Below are 25,020 nucleotides of genomic sequence, written 5' to 3'. Positions count from 1 at the left end.
AATAATAATATTAAAACTTAAAAAGTACATTAATTTTAAAAAAAAAGTACAATAATTTAAAAAAAAGTACAAAAATTAAAAAGTGCATTAATTTAAAAAAGTAAAACAAAATCACTCCTCGCCGCCGTCCTCGTCTCCGTCGTCGCCCAGCGCTTCTTCACCGTCGTCGCCGCCGCCTCCGTCGCCACCTACGCCGCGGCTATTCCCGCCGGTGTCCCTCCTCATCGCCTCCAATTCTTCACGCTGGCTCTGGAGCAATACACGAAGAAAATCCTTCACCTCGGGGTCCACCGCCGCTTGGAAGTCGGCTAAGGTCTTCACCATTTGAGCGCGCGTTTGTTGGCGCGCGAAGAATTTGAGCTCCTCGGTAGACCTGCCGAGGGGGGATGTCGAATGGACCCCCTGGAAACTCGGGGTGCCCCCCCTCGCAACCTGTTGCGCCCGCCTTTGGCCAACCGGGCGAGGTCGGCGACCGAACGAACGAGGAGTCGGGACCTCCTGGGCCGTCTCGGGGAGGTCTGTCGAACCACCGCTGCTGCCGCTATAATCTCCGGTATAGTTCAGTTTCTGCCTCTTCGGCCAGCCAGCGTCGACGCCTGCCCGGAATTTCTCCTACTCGTTGAGCACAACGTAGCAGTTCCAGTAGGTGAACTCATAGTACTTCTTCTGCGGATCGGGGTAGGCTCTCTCCGCAATCCTCCTGCAGTCTTCCTCTGTTTGGCCACTGGTCTGCATGCGGAGGGCGTTGGCGTACAAACCCAAAAATTGAGAGACGCCAGACCTGATTCGGTCCCAGCACTTCCGGACCTCCTCCCCGGTGCACGGTCTCTCTTCAGGGCAAAATGCCCTGTAGGCTGCGGCTACCTTGGCCACAAGTTGACGATCCTCTGGTTGTTCGAAACGAGAGGATCGTCGCAGACACTCACCCACGCCTTGGCAACCGCAACGTTCTCCGCGTCCGTCCACTTCCTCCGGCTGCGACGACTCGCCGACCTTCTTGGCCTTGCCCTTCTTCTTACCCCGCCCTACTCCCTGGCTTTGAATGAGAGTTTCTGGAACCTCGTTCATATCAAAACCCAAGTCCGCTAAGGAGAAGGTCTCCGTATACTGTGCATCCGTTGGGGTCGATGTGTGCGAAGAACCGGTGGAAAAATCAAAAGTCGGCCGATAGGCGTTGTCCACCCGTGCGTCCCCTGCGCCGGGGGAATCATCTGCTGCGCCGGTGGCTGCATCCCGGGTGCCCACCCCGGCATCTTCTGCATAGGGGGCTGCATGCCGGGTGCCCACCCCGGCATCATCTGCTGCCACGGGTACATGTTGTAGTACCCGGTCATCGGAGGCCAACCACCTCCCCCAGGAGCTGGGGAAGTATGGGACCCTACCCCGGGAGTCGGGGCCGTCTGAGACCCTACACCGGGAGGCGGGGGAGTCTGAGACCATCCCCCGGGAGTCACTGGAGTACCTTCGTAGTTGTTCTCCATTGCTCGTTATTGATCTTGAACAGAAAGTAAGGTAGAGAGAGTACTCGTTAAAACAAGTGGTGCGAATGAAAATGACGTTCAAAGCGCGTATATATAGTGTTTTCAAAAGAAAAAAAAATAAAAAATAAAATCTGACGCCGGTTTGACGCCGATCCGGGACCCACAATGGCGCCGTGAGGATCGGCGTCGGAACCGGCGTCATCGTGCGAATCGGCATGGCCACACCGATTTTGACGCTGATTTCGCCGACGCCGGTTCCAATGGTTCGGCATCAGAACCGGCGTCGGCGAAAAATCGGCGTCGCGATTTTGACGCCGTTACTGGAGATGCTCTCACAAGTCACACTCCCATTCATTACACTACAAAAAAACCTCTTTATTTAGTGACAGATTATTCCTTCACTAATCATCAACTTTCACTAAACAAGGATAGTGACAGATTAATATCAGATAGAGTTGTAATTAAAAAGCTTATCACAAAAATCCGTCACTACATTACTAACTCATTAACTGGCGGAAAACATAGGGCGGTTGCGTTGGTATGTTCATTTTTCCTTCACTTATCCGTCACTAGTTACTAAGGAATAGGTTGCCCCTCACTATTTAGCGTTTTTGGTAGTGTTCATTTCTCATCACTCTCTCATTTCTCACGACGGTTCAACTTTCGTCCACTCTCTGAAATTAGGATTTCTGACCCTTGTCTTCTCAACTCTTTCTCTATGTGTGTATGCTTCTTTCTCTATGTGTGTATGCTTAAGAGATTATCTTCTTCCCTCGTTTTCGCGTGAGCAGGGACGAAGCCAGAAATTTGTAGGGAAGGGGGCAAATTTATCTATGAAGAAAATTTAAGAATTTGAGGAGATGCATTTAGTGAAAAATTAAAAGCAATAAATTTATAATAGGCAATATATATATGGAATGGAAAATTTAAGGCGGGGCAAATGCCCCTCCTAAGTGCTTACTAGATCCACGCATGCGCGTGAGTATAAACCGCATGTGTGAGGGATTAGTGAGCGTAGCTGTTGCGGGAACCACTGGTTTCTAGTCTTGTGGTTAGACTATGTTCGTGGGTTCTTGCTGGTGCTTGGGAAGACTGTGTCCAAGTGTGAGTTTGACCATGTTGGTTTATGGCTCTTGTGTGTTGCCTTGAATGCGATTGATGGATCTAGGGTTTCCGAGTTACTGTACTTAGTAGACTATTGTCTGCTTTGTTAGGAATTCTTGTATTCATCTAATAAGCACAACGGAAATTGCAGACAAGAATAATAGATTTAGATTCATAAGTATATTGTAAGTTGAGCACGTAATAGACAACGGAACTAAATCTTACTTGTTGTGTTATTTTCTTCTACGATTGTGTCATGCAAGTTGAATCCACTACTATCGAGGTCCACGTGTATTCTGATCCGATGCGGGAACAATCCCTCGGTACAATCACTCCGTAGAATAAAGTTAGGAATTCTCTCTATAAAGCTTTGCGTATTTTCTCTCTAATGTTACGCTATTTCTCCTCTCCCACAATGGAGAATAAATAACCATTATATAGATGGTGAGTCACTAGGGTTCCATGATTGTTGGGCTTATGGACTATTATAATTGTAGCACAACTATAATTATTTAATCAATATTAATCTAATCTAGCCATATCTATCATAATCTAAAGTGTCAGTTTAATGAAAAGACTTTTTTGCCTTTTTGGCGGGAAATTGTGAAGCTATTTTGTTTGCCCTTTTGGTCATTTTGAGAACTGTATAGTTGATTAAAATTACTGTAATACCCTTTTGGGTGGGAAAATGGGAGTTGGTTCGGTAAAATTTAGATTTAAGTGAAGCATGATACATATTCCAAATAATTTGTAATTTACAAGACAGGTGGTACATTGATCAGTGGGAAACAAGGAGGTGGTACATATTCCAAAAAGATTTGTAATTTACAAGACATAAAAAAAAAGCTATCAATCTGGATTTATGAAAAAGATCTTTCACACCAAAATTCCTAAATGAAGCCATATTTTTCTATAAATATGGAGCAAGATCTTTCAAAATTCCATTAACAAAATTTTCTCTCCCAAGTCAATTTTCTCTCATTTTCATTTCGAGAGAAGTTCTTCAAGTGCAGAAGATCAACCTTCTCCACCTTCTCCGCGTCTGAAGGGAGATGCAGCGGCGTCAGGCGAAGAAGGCGGCGGCGTCGGCAAACGGAGGCAGCAGCCAATGGGTGAGGCGGTGAGTGCAGCTGAAGATGAAGCTGCGGCGACGCTGCTATGCAGGAGTGGTGACGTCGGCGGCTGTGCCGGATGGTTCACCGGAGCGGCGGGGCGGTCAAGAGAGGAGGCGGCAGGACGCTTCCGGAGGCGCAGCCACGACAGAGGCGTTAATGGGGAAAGACGGTGAGAGAGAGTGAGAGTGGCGCATCATTTAGTTAGGGTTTCATAAAATATTGCTATTGTATACTAATTGGACTCTAATTTGAGCTTTTAGTGTAGGATATATTTTCAAGCAATATAATTTCAAATTTTGAGTAGAAAAAGGTATAATAGAGAGATTTTTTTAAAGTTTGAGTTTGGTATAATTGATTAAAGTAAAATCAAGGACTATTCGATTTCACGTGCTTTAAGTGTTTGGAGATATTGTAAGAATACTTACAATTGAGTTAGACTTTGATTTATTAGATTAAATAATACTATAGTAATTGTTTGATTTATAATTTTGACATTTAATTTATTGAATATTTTTATTACACTTTGGTATATTGCAATTGTTTATAGATTATATTTATATACTATAAATTTTTATTATATTTACTATTTAAGCTATTTTAATAAATAATTAAGTCTATATATATATATATATATATATATAGTTAGAATTGAGTTGACTTTGATTTACTTATATTTCTATCTTTTAGACTTTTCAAAATCATGAAATATGTATATATTAAATATAAATTTGGCTAAACCAAAATAATTATAAAAAGTGAAGTTAAATTAATGTTATTATTAAACAAAGAACAATATTGCATCACAAGAACATTTTTATTAATACGAACAATGCTATGTGTTAGTTTCGTGATGTTAGATCGTATACTTGATGTTACTTCTACTCAAGAGGGAAAATAAAATGTTGAAGTCTCTTTTTTACTAAGTAATTAAATTCATAGTATATAGTTAGAATTGAGTTAACTTTGATTACTCATATTTCTCCTTTTAGATTTTTTAAAATATTGGAATATGTAACCATATTATCACATATTGAAATAAAATTTAGTTAAACCAAATAATAATTAATAAAATACCAAATAATAATGATAAAAATGCAAAACTAAATTAATATCAATATCGAACCAAGAACAATATTGCATCACACTTAACATTTTTATTAATACGAACGCATACTATACGTAATTTTCTTTATATTAGATCGTAAATTTGGTGTTACTTCAACTCAAGGGGGACGATAAAATTTTCAAGTATTTTTTAATTTTTCTTAGTTTATTTTTTCATGTTTAGGTATATTTTCTTGTATTGAATTTAAATTTGGCAAAAACGAATATATTAATTGTGAAAAAAATTTATTTTTGTATTTGTTTGCTCATGTTGGCATATTTCTTAAAAGACATTTTTTTAGTCATTGACAATTGTGTGTTGCAATTTCAAGAGTAACGAGTCCATGAATGATTAAAGGTTTTAGTCTACATTGAGGGGTAATTACACCATACATACAAAATGTTTCACTAATGTTTTAAATTTGTAAAAAAGTTTTAAGTTAGCATATATTAGACAGAAAGTTTGATTATTGTTTTTAAATTTCAATATTTTGAGTTATTCAGTTGGATTAGTATGAAATATAAATTTCAATGTTGCTCACGATTCTCATCATTGCAATATTGGAAACTTTTTTAAAAAGTTTGAAAAAAACTACTACTATCTCATACTATCAACCAAGCTATTCAATATTTTCAGTTTAAATTTAAAAAACTATTACTATGTGCATTTGGTCAATTTAGATACTTTATGCTATTTTAAATTCTTTTAAAGATCAAACTCTACAACCATTCAATAAGAAATAAGAAGCAATACCTTCTCTAATTTGTTTTCATTTTTTTTATTTCTATTAAGCTCTACAAGTTTATTGGTAGTAAGGCTATTCCATGTAAAAAAGTTGCATTGGCCCACCGGATATTTAATTAAAGAAAGAAATAGGGAAAAACAATGAGAGAAATATAATTAGAGTACTACGTGTTTAAAATTCTACCATCCTACTGCTTTTCATATGATAGTGGTTACGTTTAACCATAGCAACCCCCGCTATGTTATAGTATAACCCAGCAGAGGATTCTCCCCATCTTACACGTGTTTTTATTGAATGTGTCTTTGTTATATATATCTCATAAAACAAAACGTCTATTAAATTTAGATGGTTGTGTAGTGTTTTTTGTCATTTGTCACTTTGTGTGTATTTGTGCCTTTTGTATATGCATTTTATTTTTGTGCGTACTAATGTAATAGTTGGGTGAAAGATATAGCCATACATGGTTTATGGTTTTATATATTCATTTATTTTGTATTTATAATTTGAAACATTTATGTCCCGTGCATAGCACGGGTGTTAAAACTAGTCCTTTCAATCTCCCATTTGGACTAGCATTAGATATAATACACAGTTCCAACTTTGTACCCTTGAGCGGATCAAAATACACATATAGTGTGACCCTTTAGACCCTCATTATCGATGACGATCTAATCGAAGTCTGCACAAAACTCCTAGACTGCGTTGGCAGCGTAGCTCGATATATGAAAGACGTTTACGTGAATTCGGTAAACAAGCCTTTACACAAAGTTTATAGTAATATCATTTCATTAACGAACCACCCGATTGAGCCTAAGATTTGTCATGTGTCATCCAAATAGCTCAATCACTTTATCTCATCTTTATGAAATGACCCATTCGATCATATTCAATTACTTTAATTGAATATATCTTTGCATTGGCCAATGACTTAGTGGTCAAGTAATATAGAGAATTTGAGTGTTCGCTCGAAATTCTAATCGAGGAATGAATCTCAATCTTGGCTCAACTACCATTTCCATTTATCTTATGATATACCCAACACAAGTCCGTGTCTCAATCCTCCTTTGGGAGGCAAAGCGTTGGACAGGATCAAAGCACACCACTCAACAAACAAAATGTGTAATGACCTCAGATCCACGGACTATTACATACTTCATGTACTAATAAACTATAGACACTTAACAAAACAGTTTAATAGCTCCACTCCCCACCCCCAAATTCACCTTCACCAGCGGCGGCGGCGACAGAAAAGGTAAGGTAAGATGAAGTACAACCCCAGAGTGTCGTCCTCCCGGCGCAAGAGCCGCAAGACTCATTTCACGGCGCCGTCCAGCCTCCGCCGCGTCATCATGAGCGCGCCGCTCTTCGGCGACCTCCGCACCAAGTACAGCGTCCGTTCGATGTCGGTGCGCAAGGACGACGAGGTCCAGGTGGTGCGCGGCACCTACAAGGGGCGAGAGGGAAAGGTCGTCCAGGTGTACTGTAAGAAGTGGGTGATCCATATCAAGCGCATCACAAGGGAGAAGGTTAACGGATCCACGGTGAACGTCGGGATCCACCCCTCCAAGGTCGTGATTACCAAACTTCGCCTCGATAAGGACCGGAAATCGCTGCTCGACCGCAAGGAGAAGGGGCGCGCCGTCGCAGACAAGGACAAGGGCACCAAGTTCACCGCCGAGGACATCATGCAGACTATCGATTAGGAGGTTCGTCGTCTTTTTTAAAACGGTTGTTAATTTTTGGATCTGTTTCGATGAGAGAAACCAAGTTATGTTATGTGATTTTGATGGATTTTGTTTCACTTATGATGACTGTATTAGCTATATTCATAATTCATGTTTTTGGTCAAAAAAAAAACAAAACAAAACAGTTTAATAGTAGGGTATACCAATACTCTCCAAAGTATACCATGTGTCCATCACGAGTATCTGATATCTCATAGTTGTGAGAACAACTACATTCTCGAAGAATATGATGCAAACCCCATGCTAACCTATAACATATCATCAATATCCCATTCTTGATGATCATTGGTTAGGGCTATTTTAGAATTATACTATATCATTAATGTCTCACACCATTAACGACAGTCATAATTCAAGGGAACAAATATTTAGAATAAATACAAACATTTTAAACAATTATTCAAATAAGTGCACAAAACCCATAGGAAATAAAACTTTCATATAATTTGATCAAGTAATATTGTCTCAACATAAAATGTTTCTAAGACATATAAAACTGTAACTCCCACTGATTCAAAGCCATCTACCAACATGCTTAACACTAAGCTCTCAAAGTGCTTGTTGTGTTTTGCTATACATAACGGTTTGGTGAAAGGATCATCCAAATTATCATCAGTGGGTACTCTTTCTAATTTTATGTCCCCTCTTTTAATTATTTCTCTGATCAAATGCTATCTTCTGGGAACATGTTTGTTCATGTTCGTAGCTCTGGGTTCTTTTGCTTGCGCAACAGCACCAGTGTTGTCACAATACAAAGGTATTGCACTATTGGCACTCGGAATGACACCCGGTTCTTTAACGAACTCTAACAAAGCAACAACTTCTTTGGCAGCTTCAGATGCAGCAATATACTCGGCTTCGGTGGTTGAATCGGCAGTTGTACCTTGCTTGGAACTATTCCAACTCACTGCTCCACCATTGAGGACAAAAACATATCTAGACTGAGACTTATAGTCGTCATGGTCTGTTTGGAAACTAGTATCAGTGTACCCAGTAACTGATAACTCTGGTTGTCCACCATAGACTAAGAAATATTCTTTAGTCCTCATAAGGTACTTAAGAATAGTCTTAACAATTTTCCAATGTTCCTCACCGGGATTTTGTTGAAATCTGCCTGTCATGCTAAGCGCATATGCCACATCTAGCCTAGTAGAAATCATGGCATACATAATAGATCCTATAGCCGAAGCATACGAGATCCATTTCATGTTGTCTCTTTCTTTGTCATTAGAAGGACAATCCTTCTTTGGCAATACAATACCATGTCTCATAGGAAGAAAACCTTTCTTAGTCATACATGTATTTGAAAATGCAAAATCTACCATCTACAATAGATGGATTTGAAAATGCAATTACACAAATAATTTTGAAATTGTGTATTGCTAAAATAATTTGATAAGAGCCAAAATTATTTTGAGTGAACTGCATGAAACGTCCCTAATTTTTGGGCTTGTAACACCGGTGACCCCTAACAAAAAAAATACCATCACAGAGGTCTAACAAAATATACAATCACAAACCTGGTGTTTTTTTGCCATTTTCCAGATGAAAATGCTCAAATGGCTTGAAGGGCAATTTAGTCTCATTATCCCCCGAACCTGCACAACTCTGCACACCTACTCTGTGACTACTACCTGATGTGTAAGAGATGTCTAAAATCATACAGGCTGTTGTTTCCACTTTCCTATTGCTTTTCTACTTTCTTATGATGTTTAACTGCGACTATATTATCTCCCCCCCTCTATTGATTTCATTCAGCTTACTTCTTCCCCTTTCGTTTTCTTCTTCTTTCGTCGTCTTGTCAACCCCACTCATCGCCATCCCTAACTCGAGTTAGTGTGCTTCTGTTGATTTTTTTTGCATCATGTAACGTATGAGATTTCCCCTTTAGTCTACTCGATTGGCAATGCGAATTAGGGGTTTAGGGTTTATAGTCGGGCAACTCGATTTAAGATTTTAGGGTTACCGTGCTATGCAAATTTTTGGGGATTTCATTTGAGAGAGAAATAGTAATTTGTTATTGTTTTTTTAGCATATGATTCATATTATTTTGCAATTCTGGTTTGAATTTTGGCAAGTCGGGCAACTAGATTAATGGTTTTAGGGTTACAGTGGTATGCAAATTTTTGGGGATTTCATTTGAGAGAGAAATAGTGATTTGTTGTTTTTTTTAGCATATGATTCATATTGTTTTGCAATTCTGGTTTAAATTTTGGCAAGTCAGTCAACTCGATTTATGGTTTTAGGTTTACTATGCTATGTTTCGTCGAACTTGCAATGCTGATTTGAATTTTGTAATGTTGAATTCAATTCAGGTCATGTTGCAATGTCTTCTTCTTCTTTTGAATCTTACGGGTCAAGTTTCAATTGGAATTGGACTCGTCCCGAAATTGTTAACTATAATCATGATCTTAAGGCTGAGCTTGTGATATCTAGGACGGTTGCTAACCCGGGTAGACGTTACTATCGCTGCCCAATATGGAAGGTTAAAATCATGTATTATGTTTTGATATGAATTTTGTTGGCATGAAGTTTAATGACAAAGTATTCTGCAGGAAGATGATTGCAAGTTTTTTCGATGGGTTGATGCGGATCTATCCCCAAGCCAAGACAATTACTTTCAAAGAGTGAAACTTGAACGAGACCAATTCGAATCTCAGCTTAGAGCCAAATCATTAATTGAAGGTGTTCTTGAAGAGAAATTGCGCACGAAAACTGAGGAGTGTGAAGCGTTGAAGTTACAATTGGCCATGAAAACTGACGAGTGTGAAGCTTTGACGTTCAAAATTGCTAAAACAACCAAAATGTCCCGAAAGTTTAAAATCACAATCTTGTTGTTATGCATTGTAATTTTTCTACTTTTGTAACAAAGCTATGTAGTGTTGACTCTTTTGTTATCTTGTCATGTTGATTACATTTTCCATTTTCAGATGTCATATGAATATCAATCGAATATCATACGAATATGATACAATCAAACATTAGTCACAAATCAGGCACACAAACTATACACATAAATCACGAATGAAGTATTTGTATGAAATAACATAAATCACGAATGAAGTATTCAAATTTGTATGAAATAACACACTATGTACACAACTGAAAAATAACCAACGAAGTACTCCATCACATGAATTTTCATTACGTACGGGAGTAATTAAACATACATATCACTGCCACCAAAATATTTACTAAAAAACCACCATTCAACATACGGACACCAAAACAAAAACCATCATTCAACATATAAGCACCATACTGTTTGACAAAAACCATCTCAAAAACCTCCAAACAAAGACCAAGTTTTTAGAATAATATGTAACTTTTCCACCGCTGCTTCAGTAAGTAAGGTTGTCAATCTTGATCACCGCGGCGGCCACAACGCTGAGGCTGAGTCCTGGCCCTGGTCCGAGTGCTAGGCCCCGGAGCCGAAATATTAGGTTGCAACAAATAATATTATATATGAGAAACCACTTCGTACGAGTAGAGAATATATATGCGGATACTTAATGAATAGTACCTCTTGGCGTTGGCGATTGTTTGACGATTCGGGCAAGTTACTCCCATCTGTCGTACGCGACCCACTTTGCTGTGAACTCTCCCAAACTTCAGAACGAGCATCTGTCCGAGGATCATTGCTGCATGTCCTCCTGTTATGACCTTCCTGCCCGCACCAGCGACATCTCATGACGAAGGTTCGTCGCAGTGACTCACCTCCGTTCGCATAAAGACGAATCTGGGGCTCCTCACGCCTCAGTTTCTTCGGTCGTCCACGTTGTCGCTTTGTCCTTGGGGGTGCCAGTTCGAATCCACCATCAGAAATGTTGGGCCAATTGTCCACCCCATTGATTGAGTAAATGACATTCTCGTACAACATCATCATTGTGGACTTCAAATAATAGCGAGAGACGTATCGCGTGACATCCTTGCCATTCTTGTTGATTGTAGCGATAGCATGAGTGCACGGGATCCCTGTTAGCTGCCACAGTCTGCAGGAGCATGTAAAATCGCGCATATTCACAACATATTGGGCAGACAGCCATGATACTTGGTACGAAGCCTCTCCGTTCCATGTAGCTCTCCACGAAGAAGCTCTCGCGTACAACTTATCCACAAGCTCCTGGATAACAGGTGGGACTGTGTGATCGTAGTTGTTGATCCATTGGCCTCTGATCTGAATCCTTTCTATCTGACTCGTTCGAATGTCCTCCAACATACTGATAATAGTTTTTTCTCGAGCCAATGCAATCTTTGAATTAAATGTCTCACAAATATTGTTGAGGAGTACATCGCAACAAGTATGTTGGGAGAAAAATGTCTTCACCCATTTTTCTTTGGGAGCAACCCAGAAAGCCACTGATGTGCTTGAGGATACTCAGCCCGCAAAGCGTCCATCTTGTCCACGTAATGTTCGAGGGTTGTACTTACGGTAATCTCCCACAAAAAGTCTTTGAAATTTTCTCCGACGAATCTCTTCTTGAAATTGTTGTATATGTGCTGAACACAGAATCATTGCTCGCTCTGTGGGAAATCCTCAAGAATCACTTTTGCAAGACCCTGCCACCGAGTGCAACACAACACAACACAATTACCACATAATCACACTGACAGTACTGAATGTATTGATAAAATCACAGATAGAGTATTAAACTTTAATCACATCCGAAGTATGTATGTAATGAGTGAAATCACATAAACAATACCTTTTGTTTGTCAGACATAAACACATATCTTGAGCCATTTGCATGCAAGTCAAAGTCATCAGACAAGTATTCCAGAAACCACTTCCACTGGACGTAGCTCTCCACCTCGGTCACAGCCCAAGCAATCGGTCACCAGCCATTGTTGGGATCAATTCCCATTGCTGTCATTAGCTGTCATTTGTACATTTCTCGTAAGAAACAAGCGTCCAAGAAGATAATTGGCCGACATAACCGCATCCACCCCTTTTTCAATGGTCCCAGACAACAATAGAACATCAGGAATCTCGGCCCTATGGCGCCAGAATCCCTCATATTCTCATAATGTATATGCACGCTGGAATTAGGGTGTGTCCGTTCCAATTCGGCTTTGTAGTAGAACAAGTTCCTATATTGGGTTGCCGCAGAGCCGAAGATGCCGTCCAGTGCGTGCTCTCTGGCTCGATATGCCTTCATCCTACCGATCTTCAGCCCAAAATCTTCATCGACACACTGCTGTATGGCTGCCAGTGGAATGTGAGGGTTGGCTTTGATCTTCTCCATGTAACGCTCACCTAGCCACTTTGCTGTGAGCCATTTCTGATCCAACATTTGGGAGCATGTATACTCGTGATCCCGTTGCATATTCATCACCACATAATCATGATCGTTGTGTGTTTAGAGCTTCGTCAAGTACACATACCACTCACAGCCTTGCCATTTACACACGACACAAAGTTTGTCGCCCTTATTTTTTTCACGTGCACCCGCCGTCTGGTCATTATTGCATACTGCATCAAAACATCATAGAAGAAATCTTTATGCTTAAAAACATCACCAGGCTTCCACAATGGAAGCTCATTAGGCCGGAGCTTGAACGGGGTATACTTTATACCTTTCTTCTTCAAACCCTCCAAATCTTCAAGGTCTTTAATATCTGGTAGCTCGTCCACGGTTTCATCCTCTCAAAGTGGGTTCTCTGTCGTGTTCCTCTTTTCCACATAAGGCGAATACTTCCTCCGCCGTTTCTCCCCTGCCCCCGGCTAGTCTTCACCTTCCCCCGACTGGTCTACATTCTCTGGCTCCTGACACGCATGTTGTTTCTGGAAAATGGATTCATAATAGGATGTAAACAGCTACTCATCTCGGCACATGTGTGCCAATGAGATAAAATGGTCGATCTCCTCATCTTCATCATCAGTCGGAGGTCCCTCGTTATGGAGATGGCAGCCGTCCGGAACATACTCAAATGATGGAATGTATACCTCATCTGGAGGTTCTACTTCTGGCTCATCATGTACTTCCAGTACAACATGTGATACTTCCGGCACATCAGATACTTTTGCCGTTGGAGCTCCATCTTGCACATCACGTTCAAATCCTGACATTAGCATTTCATCCGGAATGTCCTCGATGATGGGAACTTCCAACTGCGGTTGACACTGAGGTTCCTCTGAAAATTCCATGCTCGGTTGGTACACATTCTCTTCAACTACACTCGGCTCTTCCACTGAGTCAGAAACTTGGTCACGTGGATATGCAGGTGAAGGAGTAGGAATTGATTGCTCCATCGGAGGACTTGGAATACATTATTCATCTGAAACTGGCGCCCTTGGAACTACAACCTACAATCGACAAAAAGATAAATCACAAATGAATACCCAATGTAAAACATAAATCACAAGCGTAGTTCAAAGTTATATAGTAACCTCTGCCACGCATTCGTGGGCATCTCGTTCAATTACTCTAACTTCTTTAACTTCTTCTTCTATGGCTTCAACCTCAGGTTGTACATCTGATACAAATTGGGTAAGAATTGATTGTCCTATTAGAGTAGGAAATGATTGCCCAGTTGGAGGACTTGTCATGGAATCAACTGATGACGGTCCTGGGATTGGGACGTCCTACAATAGACAATAAAACATAAATCACAAGAACACCCAATATTGTAACTCATAAATCACAAACAATACCTACACCTCTTGCACGCATGCATGGATGTCTCCTTGTCCAACAACTCCAACTACTGCATCATTCTCTTCAACCTCAACCTCAACCTCAACCTTAACCACAACTGCTTCGGGTTGTGCTCCTTCTGTAGTACTACATGATGCAAATGCTTCCATCAAATTCTTACGAGCTGCCTCATCTTCCCTCTTCCACTGCCGATGTTTGTCTTCTAAACTTTTGGTCAAATACTCTTCAAACTCAACATCCCTAGGGTACCACTCAATCATCAATAATGGTGTCAATGGTTTCCTCTGCTCCTCCTACTGTTGTCTCTTCCTTTTCGGTTTAGGCTTCGACACAATTGGTTCAGGTTCATCAATCTCTTCAATGACCACTATGGATTTTTTACATGCTTTGCGTTATTTTAGAAACTCCTCCGCTTTTTCCTTTCGCTTATTGAGTAAGGCGGCCACCGCCGTAATCTCGACGACGTAAATGTGAACTAGCATTGTGCTAGTAGCCGCGACTTCGAGAAAAGCAGTCAGATGTGGGTCGTCAATAATGAGCAGCAACGGACCTCCTATGTTAATGCCCATACACTCATCACTATACTTTAGATGAACGTAATAGAACTCGCAGACGGTTTTCCTATCATACCTCAACCTCAACACCATACTTGACAGATCTAAGAGCTCGAATTGGTTAATGTTGCAAAAGTCAAAGAATGTCAAATGACCCCCAACATACTTCTTCTGTTCATTGATTTTCGAAGATTGAACCACCGTGATGAAAAGCAACGGAAAACCTCTCGGGAAGCTCCTCTGTTAGGGTTATTAGAAAATTAGAATAATACCAAAATTAAACCAACAAATACAACATATAAAGTCCAAAATCAGAGCACCAAACGATTTGTGAACGATTACCTGTGGACCGCGTCTAGGTTGGTGGAATTCCCAAAATAAATTCTCAAAAGAAATTCCCAAAAGAAACAATTTTCGAAACCCTAAATCACAGACTGAATCTCTTGGTTGGTGGAATTCAAGTGAACGATTTGTGAAATTTTAAAATACAACTTACTGTATTCCTCCTTCGGGACAAAGAAATCCAGCTCAGGATCGCGGATGTCCCATGTTTCTGGGTCTACGTCGATTACCTCCGGACCGCGTCTAGGTGCAGCCGCTGGTGGAGGTGATGGTGGCGGTGGCGGTTGCTTTTTCCGCCGTGAGGAACTACGGGAGGAGGATGCTCCAGAGGAACCAGTTCTGTTTCATTTTGGCGGCATTGATGAAAATGGCGACTGAAAACCTCTGAAAATGGAGCGAAAATGGAGTGATGGAGTGGAGTGAGATGAGAGAGCGAAAAGGAGTGAAAGTGAATTGGAGGGAAGAGAAAAAGAAGTGTTTTAATTTTCATAAAATAACAATGCAAGTACATACAATAGGTGTTGTATGGGAAGAGAACCGTCTGCATTATTTCAGGAAGAGAGAGGAGAGAAGACATGACATTTCGGTCATATCATTGGTAGGGTGTCAGTCATAGTGCATGTTGCAGGTGCATGCAGAGCACCTGCAGAGGCGGCGTCAGTAAATAGACAAGAATATCCTTTCAAGACCTGAGGGTCTTATCGTCCGAAAAAACCTGGTTTGTGATTATATATTTTGTTAGACCCCTGTGGTGGTATTTTTTTTGTTAGGGGTCACCAGTGTTACAAACCCAAAAGTTAGGGACGTTTCATACAGTTCACTCAATTATTTTTAAGTAAAAGCAACACAATCTACGAAAGCTAAAGTAAATTTTCTAATAAACAAGTCAAAGAATATTAGTAATATATCTTACCCTGTTACGAAGTAAAGGTGTGTACATCCAGATGTATTTTCTAACAAGGTGGAGATGAAGATAGCATGAATCAATAAACATCCCTCTACTAGAAGATTTATCAAGCTTCAGCAATTGTTTTGAGAAAAATAGGTCGAAAATCTGAAATTAGAAACATATCAATGGTGAGAAGTTTTTTGTTTCAATTTTACTACTTGTTCAAAATTTAAAACCTGGAACAAAATTAAAACTACCTTTTATGATGCCTACTTTTGTGGAATTGCACTGTTCCAAGAGTTGTCTGCAATCACCCCACTGATTCGGCCCAAGACCAGGCACAGTGAGTATAAAATTGTATGAAATCTGCATCATATTAAATTGGATATAAATGAATAATAGGAGTACTTTATAATTTTATTTGGTGGATATATACATTATTAATTATTATTTTCCTTCTTACCTGGAAGAGATCAAAAGCTGTTTCGACTATAAAGAGTGGTGTGGAAATATCGCCAACCAAATATTCAATGAATAGGCACTAAAATTTATTTCAGTAAATGTTAGTATTATTGTTGTCATGTGTAGGTGAAAAGGTAGATGATTTAAATTTAATGTATGTATAGTTAGTCATCTCACCAAATTGGGATCCCTTTTAGACGTGCATGACTTGGGCAATAATGTACCTAGTTGCTATGTGATAAAGCTCATTTCATGCTTCGGTTTAAGGGTAAAATGTATGCTACTTAATCGGTTTATCGCGCAAAACAAGTGTTAAATGTGCAGAAATGCCACTTGACCAAGGCAGCAATGCTGAACTGATCAAGCAAGTACAAAATGTGATAAAAGGCCAAGAATCGGGGGAGTTGATCAAGGGGGAGTGATCAAGCAGTTAGGCGGGGACCGCTGGCTTCTAGAAGAAGAACACGTGAGGAAATGAGCTGGATATGACTCACCATTCAGTTATCAAGGACGACGTTCTAGAAGGGGACACGTGCTAGCTTATGAGACGCAAGGATGGAGCTGAGTCAGGAATCTGTTACTTAAAAGCGTCGTCATTCTAGAAGAAAGGGCATGTAGCAATCAATGAGTCGCTCATTCTCAGCATTAGCGAATATTCCCTGTCAAGATCGTTATCCAGCTGGAGCCGAATCGAGCTTATAAATAGAGGGTGTACCATCACAAAGAGGGAATCCGACACTTTACTTTCCGTCTAGTTCAGAACCTTTTTAGGACGCGCCAGGATCCATAGAAGATTCATCAAGGTTTTCGCAAAAAGAGCCCAGCCCCTGACGAAGCTTTTCCCAAATAACATGAAGTTTGAGTTCTCTGATGGCTGCAAGGCTGCGTTCCTAGAGGACCTATTGATAAACTTTCCAAAAATACGTGCCCCTGACTGGAATCACCCCTTTGAGGTGAAGTGCGATGCTAGCAATCATGCTGTGAAGACAGTATTAAGTCAGAAAATCCAAGGGGAGAGTTACGTTTCCCTCTGCGTGTCAGAAACATTGAATCGGGGACAAAGGAACTATGATGCGACCGAAAAGGAAGTGCTATCAGTAGTCTTTGCATTTGGAAACTTCGGACGATACCTACTTGGTTCCAGGGTAATAGTGTATACAAACCAGGCGTCCGTCAAGTACCTCTTGGCGAAAAGGGGATCAAACCCGCGTTTGCACAAGTGGTTATTACTTATACATGAGTTTGAATGGGAAGCAATGGATAAGAAAATATGTGAGGACAGAGAGGTGAATCACCTGCGTCGAATTATGCGGTAAGGAAACAGGGAAACCATTCTAACCGATTTCCCTGAACCTTACCTGCATCTAATCAAGTCAAAATCTGAAGAACAGCGGATCTGCCAGGAAGGAAAAATTGATCAAAGCAAACAGAGAAGCTGGGGACAACACGCACAAAAAAGGGCAGTGTTTGCAGATATGGCCGACTACTTGGTAGCAAGCGAGTCGACAGGAAGGGACGGAATGGAGGCGTTTGTAGTGGACGACATTCCACTACTAATGCCTAGCTCGCACCAATGAACAGGTAGAAGGAGTGATCGGGTACTCATGGGAAGTCTGCTTGATCAAGCGACAAATTCCAAATCTATTAAACTGATCAAGTAACATTCCATGGGAACTCGGTCAAATCCTCATTAGTGTAAATAGTTTTTAATGTGTTATTTTTATTTCTTAGAAAATTAAAAGTCGGAAGTGGAAGAAAGAAATTGATCAAGTGGAATTATGTGAGTCGTCATCTGGATTTAATGGTCCACGTGATCAGTGCAAATCGAATTTGATTGGTAGTACTGTAACTGAGTTGACAAAGGCAGGTGATGATAAGACGTGTGCAGTAATTAGAGAGGTGTCAGGCGACGCCAACTGTCACAATGAAGAGACGTCTTGGAGAGAATGAGGAAGCGTATCGAAGAAGCTTTGCCACATGGCACTCTAAAAAGGTGCGCCTGCACGTGAAGAGTCGAACAAGTCTGAACAGGCGCAGAGATCTCAAACTGGCAAAAATCTCAACAGTCGGGGTTGCAGTATAAAAAGGGTTTTTTGGATCTCACTTTCCATCAACTAACTTCAGAACCTTTGTGCTATCCTCATCTAATTCTCTCCAAGTTCAAATCACCTGAAATCATAATCAGAAAGAAATGCAGGGCAATCAACTCGAGACTCCCAATATTTCCTCATTTTCTTCAGGAGCCGGTATCAACAGTGATAATCAGAGATCCTTGTCACCACCCAGCCCACCAACCACCAGTACCCCATTATTGCCTCATAGATTCATCGGCCCACCCCAATATGTGGACCCGGCTGATATAAGGCGTATGGACTCCGTACTCAGAAAATTTCCCACCGGCGCTGACCCCGTGGAGATTTACACTGCCCTAAAAGCTCGCCTAAGAATTTCTCGGTCTAAGGACGCTGCTCAGCCACTACCAACAGAAGGGCTGCCTCTTCCCAGTGATTTTCTTTTACGACGAAAGGAGGCAGAATTTAACCTTTCTTCGACTATAGAGGAAGACTCCATCCTGAGAAGGACGCGCCACCAGACAATGAACCAGCTGCTTCCTGAAGCTGATGGTTCAAGGCAGCAAGCGGATGAGGAGAAAACCAAGGGACCGGAGCAGTCATTGAAGCAAGCAAGACTGTGGAGAGCAACCATGAGAGAGCAGAGGAAGGGAGCAAGAGGAAGGGGGAAGAAAGTATCCTTCCTTCCCCCCAAGAAGGGCCACCATACCAACCAAGGTATGGGGCTTACTAACGCTGCCAGCATGCTTCTCCCAGCGAAGGAGAAAAAGAATAAAAATACCCAGGAGAAGGAGCTCCGATGAGCACAAACGCCATGAAGGCAATAAGGAATGCCTGTGAAATGGAGGCTATTAGGAAGGCGTGCAACATCCCCTGATTCAACCATCTAGAAGGCAGTAGTATCACCCTTAACTCTGTTTCTTTGTGTAAACTTTGTTTTGACTCCATTTTCACACTTAGTCCTGTGTATGGACTAAGTGTGAGAAGTTTATGGAAATTGTTGTCTGTTTTACCTATGTGTTATGTTTTTTCTATATTAGCATGTGTTGATCGCTGGCACTTCTCACACTTAGCCCAGTGTCTGGTCTAAGTGTGAGAAGTTTCCCTTGTTTGTTGTTGTGCCGTTGCATGTGCCTAACCCTTTTTTCCACTGCATCCAGTCCCTCGAGGACGAGTTCATATGCAGTGGGGAGGGGGGGACAGGTTAGTTACAGTAGAATCATACATGCTAAAATTTTTTAACAAAAATAACAAATTGCTGTTAGTAATAAATTAGGCAATATGCATGAAATCGGATAAAGGGAAGACTTGATTACCTTTTGGAAGAGTTAGAAAAAGGATTCAGTATGCTCGCATGTAAAAACTTGATTGCAAAAACTTGATCAATTTGAACGACGCAAGTATGATGGAAATGCTCAATTTCTAAACCAACCGTGAAGTCTCTCTATATGTGAGTTATAAGCCAAAAGTAGAACACTTTCTACTATTTTTACAAAAGATACTTTTACGAGAGGCTGACTTTTAGTATTGAGATGAAAATTGCACAAGTAGTAAGGACTAAAGGCATTAGGACTTAACCACTTGAGCCGTTTCTTTTCCTTCGTTCCACAAACCCGCCTCATTAATCAAGGCACCCCTTAATTAACCACTTTGAGCCATACACTTTTACCCATTCTTTGAAGCCTTAAAACCAAATTTTACGTTGTACATCACGTGAGAAAAAGGGTCAAAGAAATGAAATATAACAAAAGGGGATGGCGATAAAATGTTCAAATTAAAGGGTAGCCGGGTTGATCAAGTTAGACAATCGGGTTGATCATATAAAAAAAATTAGGAATGAAGAAAAGGTTTGAGAAAAAGAAAGGGGCAGGAAATAGTTGTAACCTGACCCAGAAAATCAAAAGTAAAAAAAAAATTAAGCCGAAAGTTATAAGGCTAAAGGTTGAAATTTGACCGAGAAAGAGCATCAAGAAGAGGAAGAATAAATATCCCAAATCTGGTCCAGCGAGTTTAGTCAAATCTTTGGTTTTTTGACTCATGTGATTTTTCTTTTTAAATTTTATTTTTGAACTTAGAACCCCTAGGACCCTACCCTAATACGTTACTACCCTTGAGCCCCGTTACAACCCAAAACAAAGACCTTAAGGAACTATCTTGTGCAGTCCGATTCAAAGTATTAAATTTATGGCAACACCGAGTGAACAGTCCTAACATCTCTGGTGAGAAATGAGTGACTGAGTGAATCCAACAGTGATTTTTAAATTGAGCAATCTTGACAAGCTGACACCTTGATCAAGCAAAAGCGAAAGAAAAGGAACACAAGCTACTGGCAAATAGATTGACCTCGACCTCGGGTATGATTGTCGGAAAATTATCCGGTCTAATGCATGCATGTGAATACGTGTTTTTATCTTAAGGTCTTGTTTCTCTTTTCGTTTTTTCTTTTACTTGTGAAATAAGTAAACCATGCCTGAAATTTGCCTTTATCTTTTTCTTTTCTTTTTCTTTATACTTGAGGACAAGTATGTTTTAAGTGCGAGCAGTTTGATAAGGCTCATTTCATGCATCGGTTTAAGGGTAAAATGTATGCTACTTGATCGGTTTATCGCGGAAAACAAGTGTTAAATGTGCAGAAATGACACTTGACCAAGGCAGCACGGCCGAACTGATCAAGCAAGTACAAAAGGCGATAAAAGGCCAAGAATCGGGGGAGTTGATCAAGGGGGAGTGATCAAGCAGTTAGGCGGGGACCGCTGGCTTCTAGAAGAAGAACACGTGAGGAAATGAGTTGGATATGGCGCACCATTCTGTTATCAAGGACGACGTTCTAGAAGGGGACACGTGCTAGCTTATGAGACGCAAGGACGGAGCTGAGTCAGGAATCTGTTACTCAAAAGCGTCGTCATTCTAGAAGAAAGGGCACGTAGCAATCAATGAGTCGCTCATTCTCAGCATTAGCGAATATTCCCTGTCAAGATCGTTATCCAGCTGGAGGCCGAATCGAGCTTATAAATAGAGGGTGTGCCATCACAAAGAGGGAATCCGACACTTTACTTTCCGTCTAGTTTAGCTTAGCTTAGCGTAGTTCAGCTCTCTAGCTTAGTTTAGTTCAGTTCTCTTAGATAGCTTAGTTAAAAGGGCGACCGAAGGGAGCGCTGCAGAATACTCATTTCTGTTAGCGTTATCTTAAGTTTCCCGCTGAGATTCTTCTCAGTGTTTACCGCTTTCTTAGTTTCCGAAGTGTTATCTTAGTTTAAATTTCACGCTGTACTCAGTTTTTAGTTTAATCAAAGTTATTTTCGTTTACATTCTCGCATTTACTTTTCTGCTGTTACCTGCAATTCACTTGACCCAGTAGTTAAAGTTCCATTGATCAAGCTAGCTAGTTTAATTCTGCCTAGATTAAAGACAGTAGTTAAAAACTCTCAAGTTAAAGCGTGTCAGCAGTCAACCCCCATGTTCACTACTCACACACTCGACACACCAACTTCTCTGTGGGATCGACCCCGAACTTGCCGCTTTACTGTTAAAGTTGTGCAAATTTGGAGTTATAAATATTTTCTTGCGTGACTCGGTTTGAGGATTGATTTGATTAAGTGGCAACGACAATTTGCTAACTGATCCGACCGGTTCGGTTATCTTCCATATAACTTGATCCAATTCCAATCCGTCGATCTCGAGCTCACCACTATGTGACACAAAAAACATGCTTCTTAGAATTCTATTCAATATATCTATACGGAAATTTTGAAATGTTGTACTATATGAAAGCCTAATTACTAGTACTTAAATGCATAGTAAGAAGTAGAATAATACATGTGTTGCAATCACTTGAGCAAAATGTCGTCCAGATATGTTTGCCAACGCACCTTCCCTGTAAGCAAAGGAAGGAAAATTTTATTTTTGAGTTACAACACAAATATAAATGCATGTGATTGACCTAACTAAACCGGACATCTAATAGTATTTGTATTAAGGTGTGAGATAAAAATAAATTAGAAATTAACAATTTCAATTTACCCGAGAATGAAAAAACCGGAGTCCGATATGCACTTAACTCTAGGGGCCCGTTTGTTTTCAATGTTGGACTAACATAGGGTAGAAGATTGTAATTACCAATCTCATGTTTAGGGGTGGAGTTAATAATCACCTCCAATTGTTTGGTTTTATTGTTCCATATCTCGAGTTAGTTAACACTATGTTTGGTACGAGGTACCGAAAATGTAGATACACACTTGCATTGTCGGTTTTATCCTTGTTGAAATCCAAAAATTCCAAGATTGTCCTCTTCCAGCCTTAATTAGGCGCACAAATGAAATTCGTGGAACCCTAAGTCCCGCCCAACAATTTCGGATCTCCAAGTCGCAATCCCGGACGATTGACTGCTGCATCTCGTCGAGAATTCAACCCCGTCGGGTTTTATGTATTCATGTTTCATGGTATTTAATCTACTGGTGCAAGAAAATAGGTGAAAATATGTAAATAATTAAATGTATCACTAGTAATGAAAACACGATAGAAAATGAATAAGTGCTAATTATCTTAAGGTAATTGAAAAACTTGCCTACCAAAAGCTTGAACATACCCACCACACCATAGATGGTCTGAATTTTAGGAACTCGAACCGTGTTGCATTGAGGAATTTCATCTAAAGTATACAATAGGAGAGAGCATTAAAAAAGACATTTCCCACAAAATTAGACTGGATTATGAGGAAGAGAAAAATGTTAAGGAATGAAATTACCAATAAGATTCATGGAGCCATCAAGGTGGCTAACAGCGAGAATCGATGCGGAGGATCCGTCAGTCGGCTCAACCAAGTACTGATCCGGGAATTCCCAGAGGCGCATTGTGGTATACAGCTTCTGCGCGGGATCTACCTTATCCACCATCATTCAGATCAGGACTGCAAATCAAAATCGAAATCCACTGAATTCGATCCAACGCGATTTGATCCGAAGGGGTAAATCGAAGATGAACAGATCACAGAAACATTCTTACGGATTGAAGCAGATGCTGAAGAAACCAAGAAACTGAGGAAGGAGTACCTCGACCAGATCTACTCCATTGAGTCATTCGCCCTTCGCTTCACCCGCGAGAGGAAGAAGCTCGGATTCCTCATCAATCATGCTCTCTTCCTTAACAATTTCAAAGCTCGACTTCAAACTCCGCAATACTAAAATTCTCGAACTTCAGCCTCTCACCGAACTCGTCGCCCTCTGGAATTGTTGCTCGAATGTGGCAGAGGTAGATGGAGATGGAGTAAATGAAGGGGTATTGGAGTCAATTGGTGCAAAATGTGCAATCTTCAATTTAGTGACAATGGACAATCGCAGGTAGCAGATGAGATGGAGTTATCGGCATTTTTGTTTTCCATAACTCAACCCGTGACGGGTCATGGGATTGTTGATGCGGGTCGGAAAGATTGCTATCATGGAAACCAAACACGAGATAGAGGGTGGATAGAGATGACTATCTATGGCTAACAAGGAAACCAAACGAGCCCTAGTAGTATTAGGAAAGAGGGCTCTAAATCTATCACAATATAGGATCGTAGTCAATCCACCTGCTGAGGAACTGATACGGACCCCGTGCAGGAGCAGCAACCTTCACAGCAGCTGGTCACGGAGTTGGTCCGTGAGGATGCGGAGTCGACGGAGGCGCCGGGCGAAGAGTCAACGGAGGCGCCGGCGACCATGGTGAAGGAAAAACAATCAACGATCGCGTCAACGAGGCCAAAGAGAAATCGTCGCCCGCCAGACTTGTTGGGCGACTACGTTTCCAAGTAGTCATAGGAAGAGTCTTTTTATTATTATTTATTTCTTATTACGTATTTTTGGATATTAGTTATTTTTGATTATTTACTTTCCATAAACGTTTCGGGTTATCTTTGTTGGTTCTTTCCCGAGATGAACTAGGATAGGAGTCGAACCAACCCTAGGGTCCTTAGTCTATAAATAAGGCTATGTTCACAAACTTCATTCATATGAATAAGAATTAATCTTTTGCCCAACGTTTGGTTGAGAATTTTATACAAATTAGATTTGAGCTGCCCGACGGAGAGAATTTCCGCGCACAGCCACGTCTAACCCGCCGCCGATCCTAGGCTAGGACGCCGGAGAACGAGGGATACGACGAAAGGTCGTATCATCTGGTGCTTTCATCCAGTACTCATGAAGCGATACAACAATAACGGCAAGGCCTTGTGGGGCTCAAACCGTCAAGAATCTTACCCACCGAACAGGTTCGGTGGACGCGCTCAGCAACCAGGTGTCGGTCGCGACACCACCATGTACCAGCGACCACAGTTTGACGATAGCGACTTTGAAAATCGGTTCGGGAACGACTCACGCCCCGAGGATCCGATGGGTCAGAAATTAGACCGTTTGATGGACAAGATCGATAGTTTGGAAGCGTGGAGAAGCGAGTCCGATCACCGGCGCGAGCACGGCGAGTCCGCAACTGCCCGCGATCCAGGACCACCCTTAGGGTTCGACGAGGGCGATGAATGGGGGGACGAGAGTTTTCACCGTCGTAATCCGGGGGAACGAGAGTTTCAGTCGCGAAACCCTACCCGTTTTTCGCGCGAGGGCCCATGGACGGAGCGTGGTCGTCGGGATGACCGAGGGCGAGCTGGGGGCTGGAATCCGCCGGGTGGCCTTACCTACCGTGGCAGGGGAGGGGGGCTGGAGCAACAATTTGAGAGACCGGCCTCGTGTTGGGACCCCCCCCAGCGATTCCAATCAT

General features: G+C 41.2%; 1 protein-coding gene across 1 annotated transcript; it reads left to right on the top strand.

Moving 5' to 3' along the window:
• The first annotated feature begins 6,812 nt into the window (after positions 1-6,812).
• Positions 6,813-7,347, top strand: LOC121804818 (60S ribosomal protein L26-1-like). Its single transcript, XM_042204504.1, has one exon. It carries the CDS (start codon positions 6,813-6,815, stop codon positions 7,251-7,253), a length of 441 nt encoding a protein of 146 aa, XP_042060438.1. The 3' UTR covers positions 7,254-7,347.
• The last annotated feature ends 17,673 nt before the right edge of the window (positions 7,348-25,020 follow it).

Source organism: Salvia splendens, chromosome 1 (assembly GCF_004379255.2).
Source record: "Salvia splendens isolate huo1 chromosome 1, SspV2, whole genome shotgun sequence".
NCBI classification, from domain to species: Eukaryota; Viridiplantae; Streptophyta; class Magnoliopsida; order Lamiales; family Lamiaceae; genus Salvia; species Salvia splendens.
Note: the sequence above shows the minus strand (reverse complement) of the source record. Positions and strands in the feature narration are given on the sequence as shown.

Bases quoted from the DNA above. Each gene is read 5' to 3' on its own strand.
- LOC121804818 (XM_042204504.1), top strand. From the start codon at position 6,813: ATGAAGTACAACCCCAGAGTGTCGTCCTCCCGGCGCAAGAGCCGCAAG.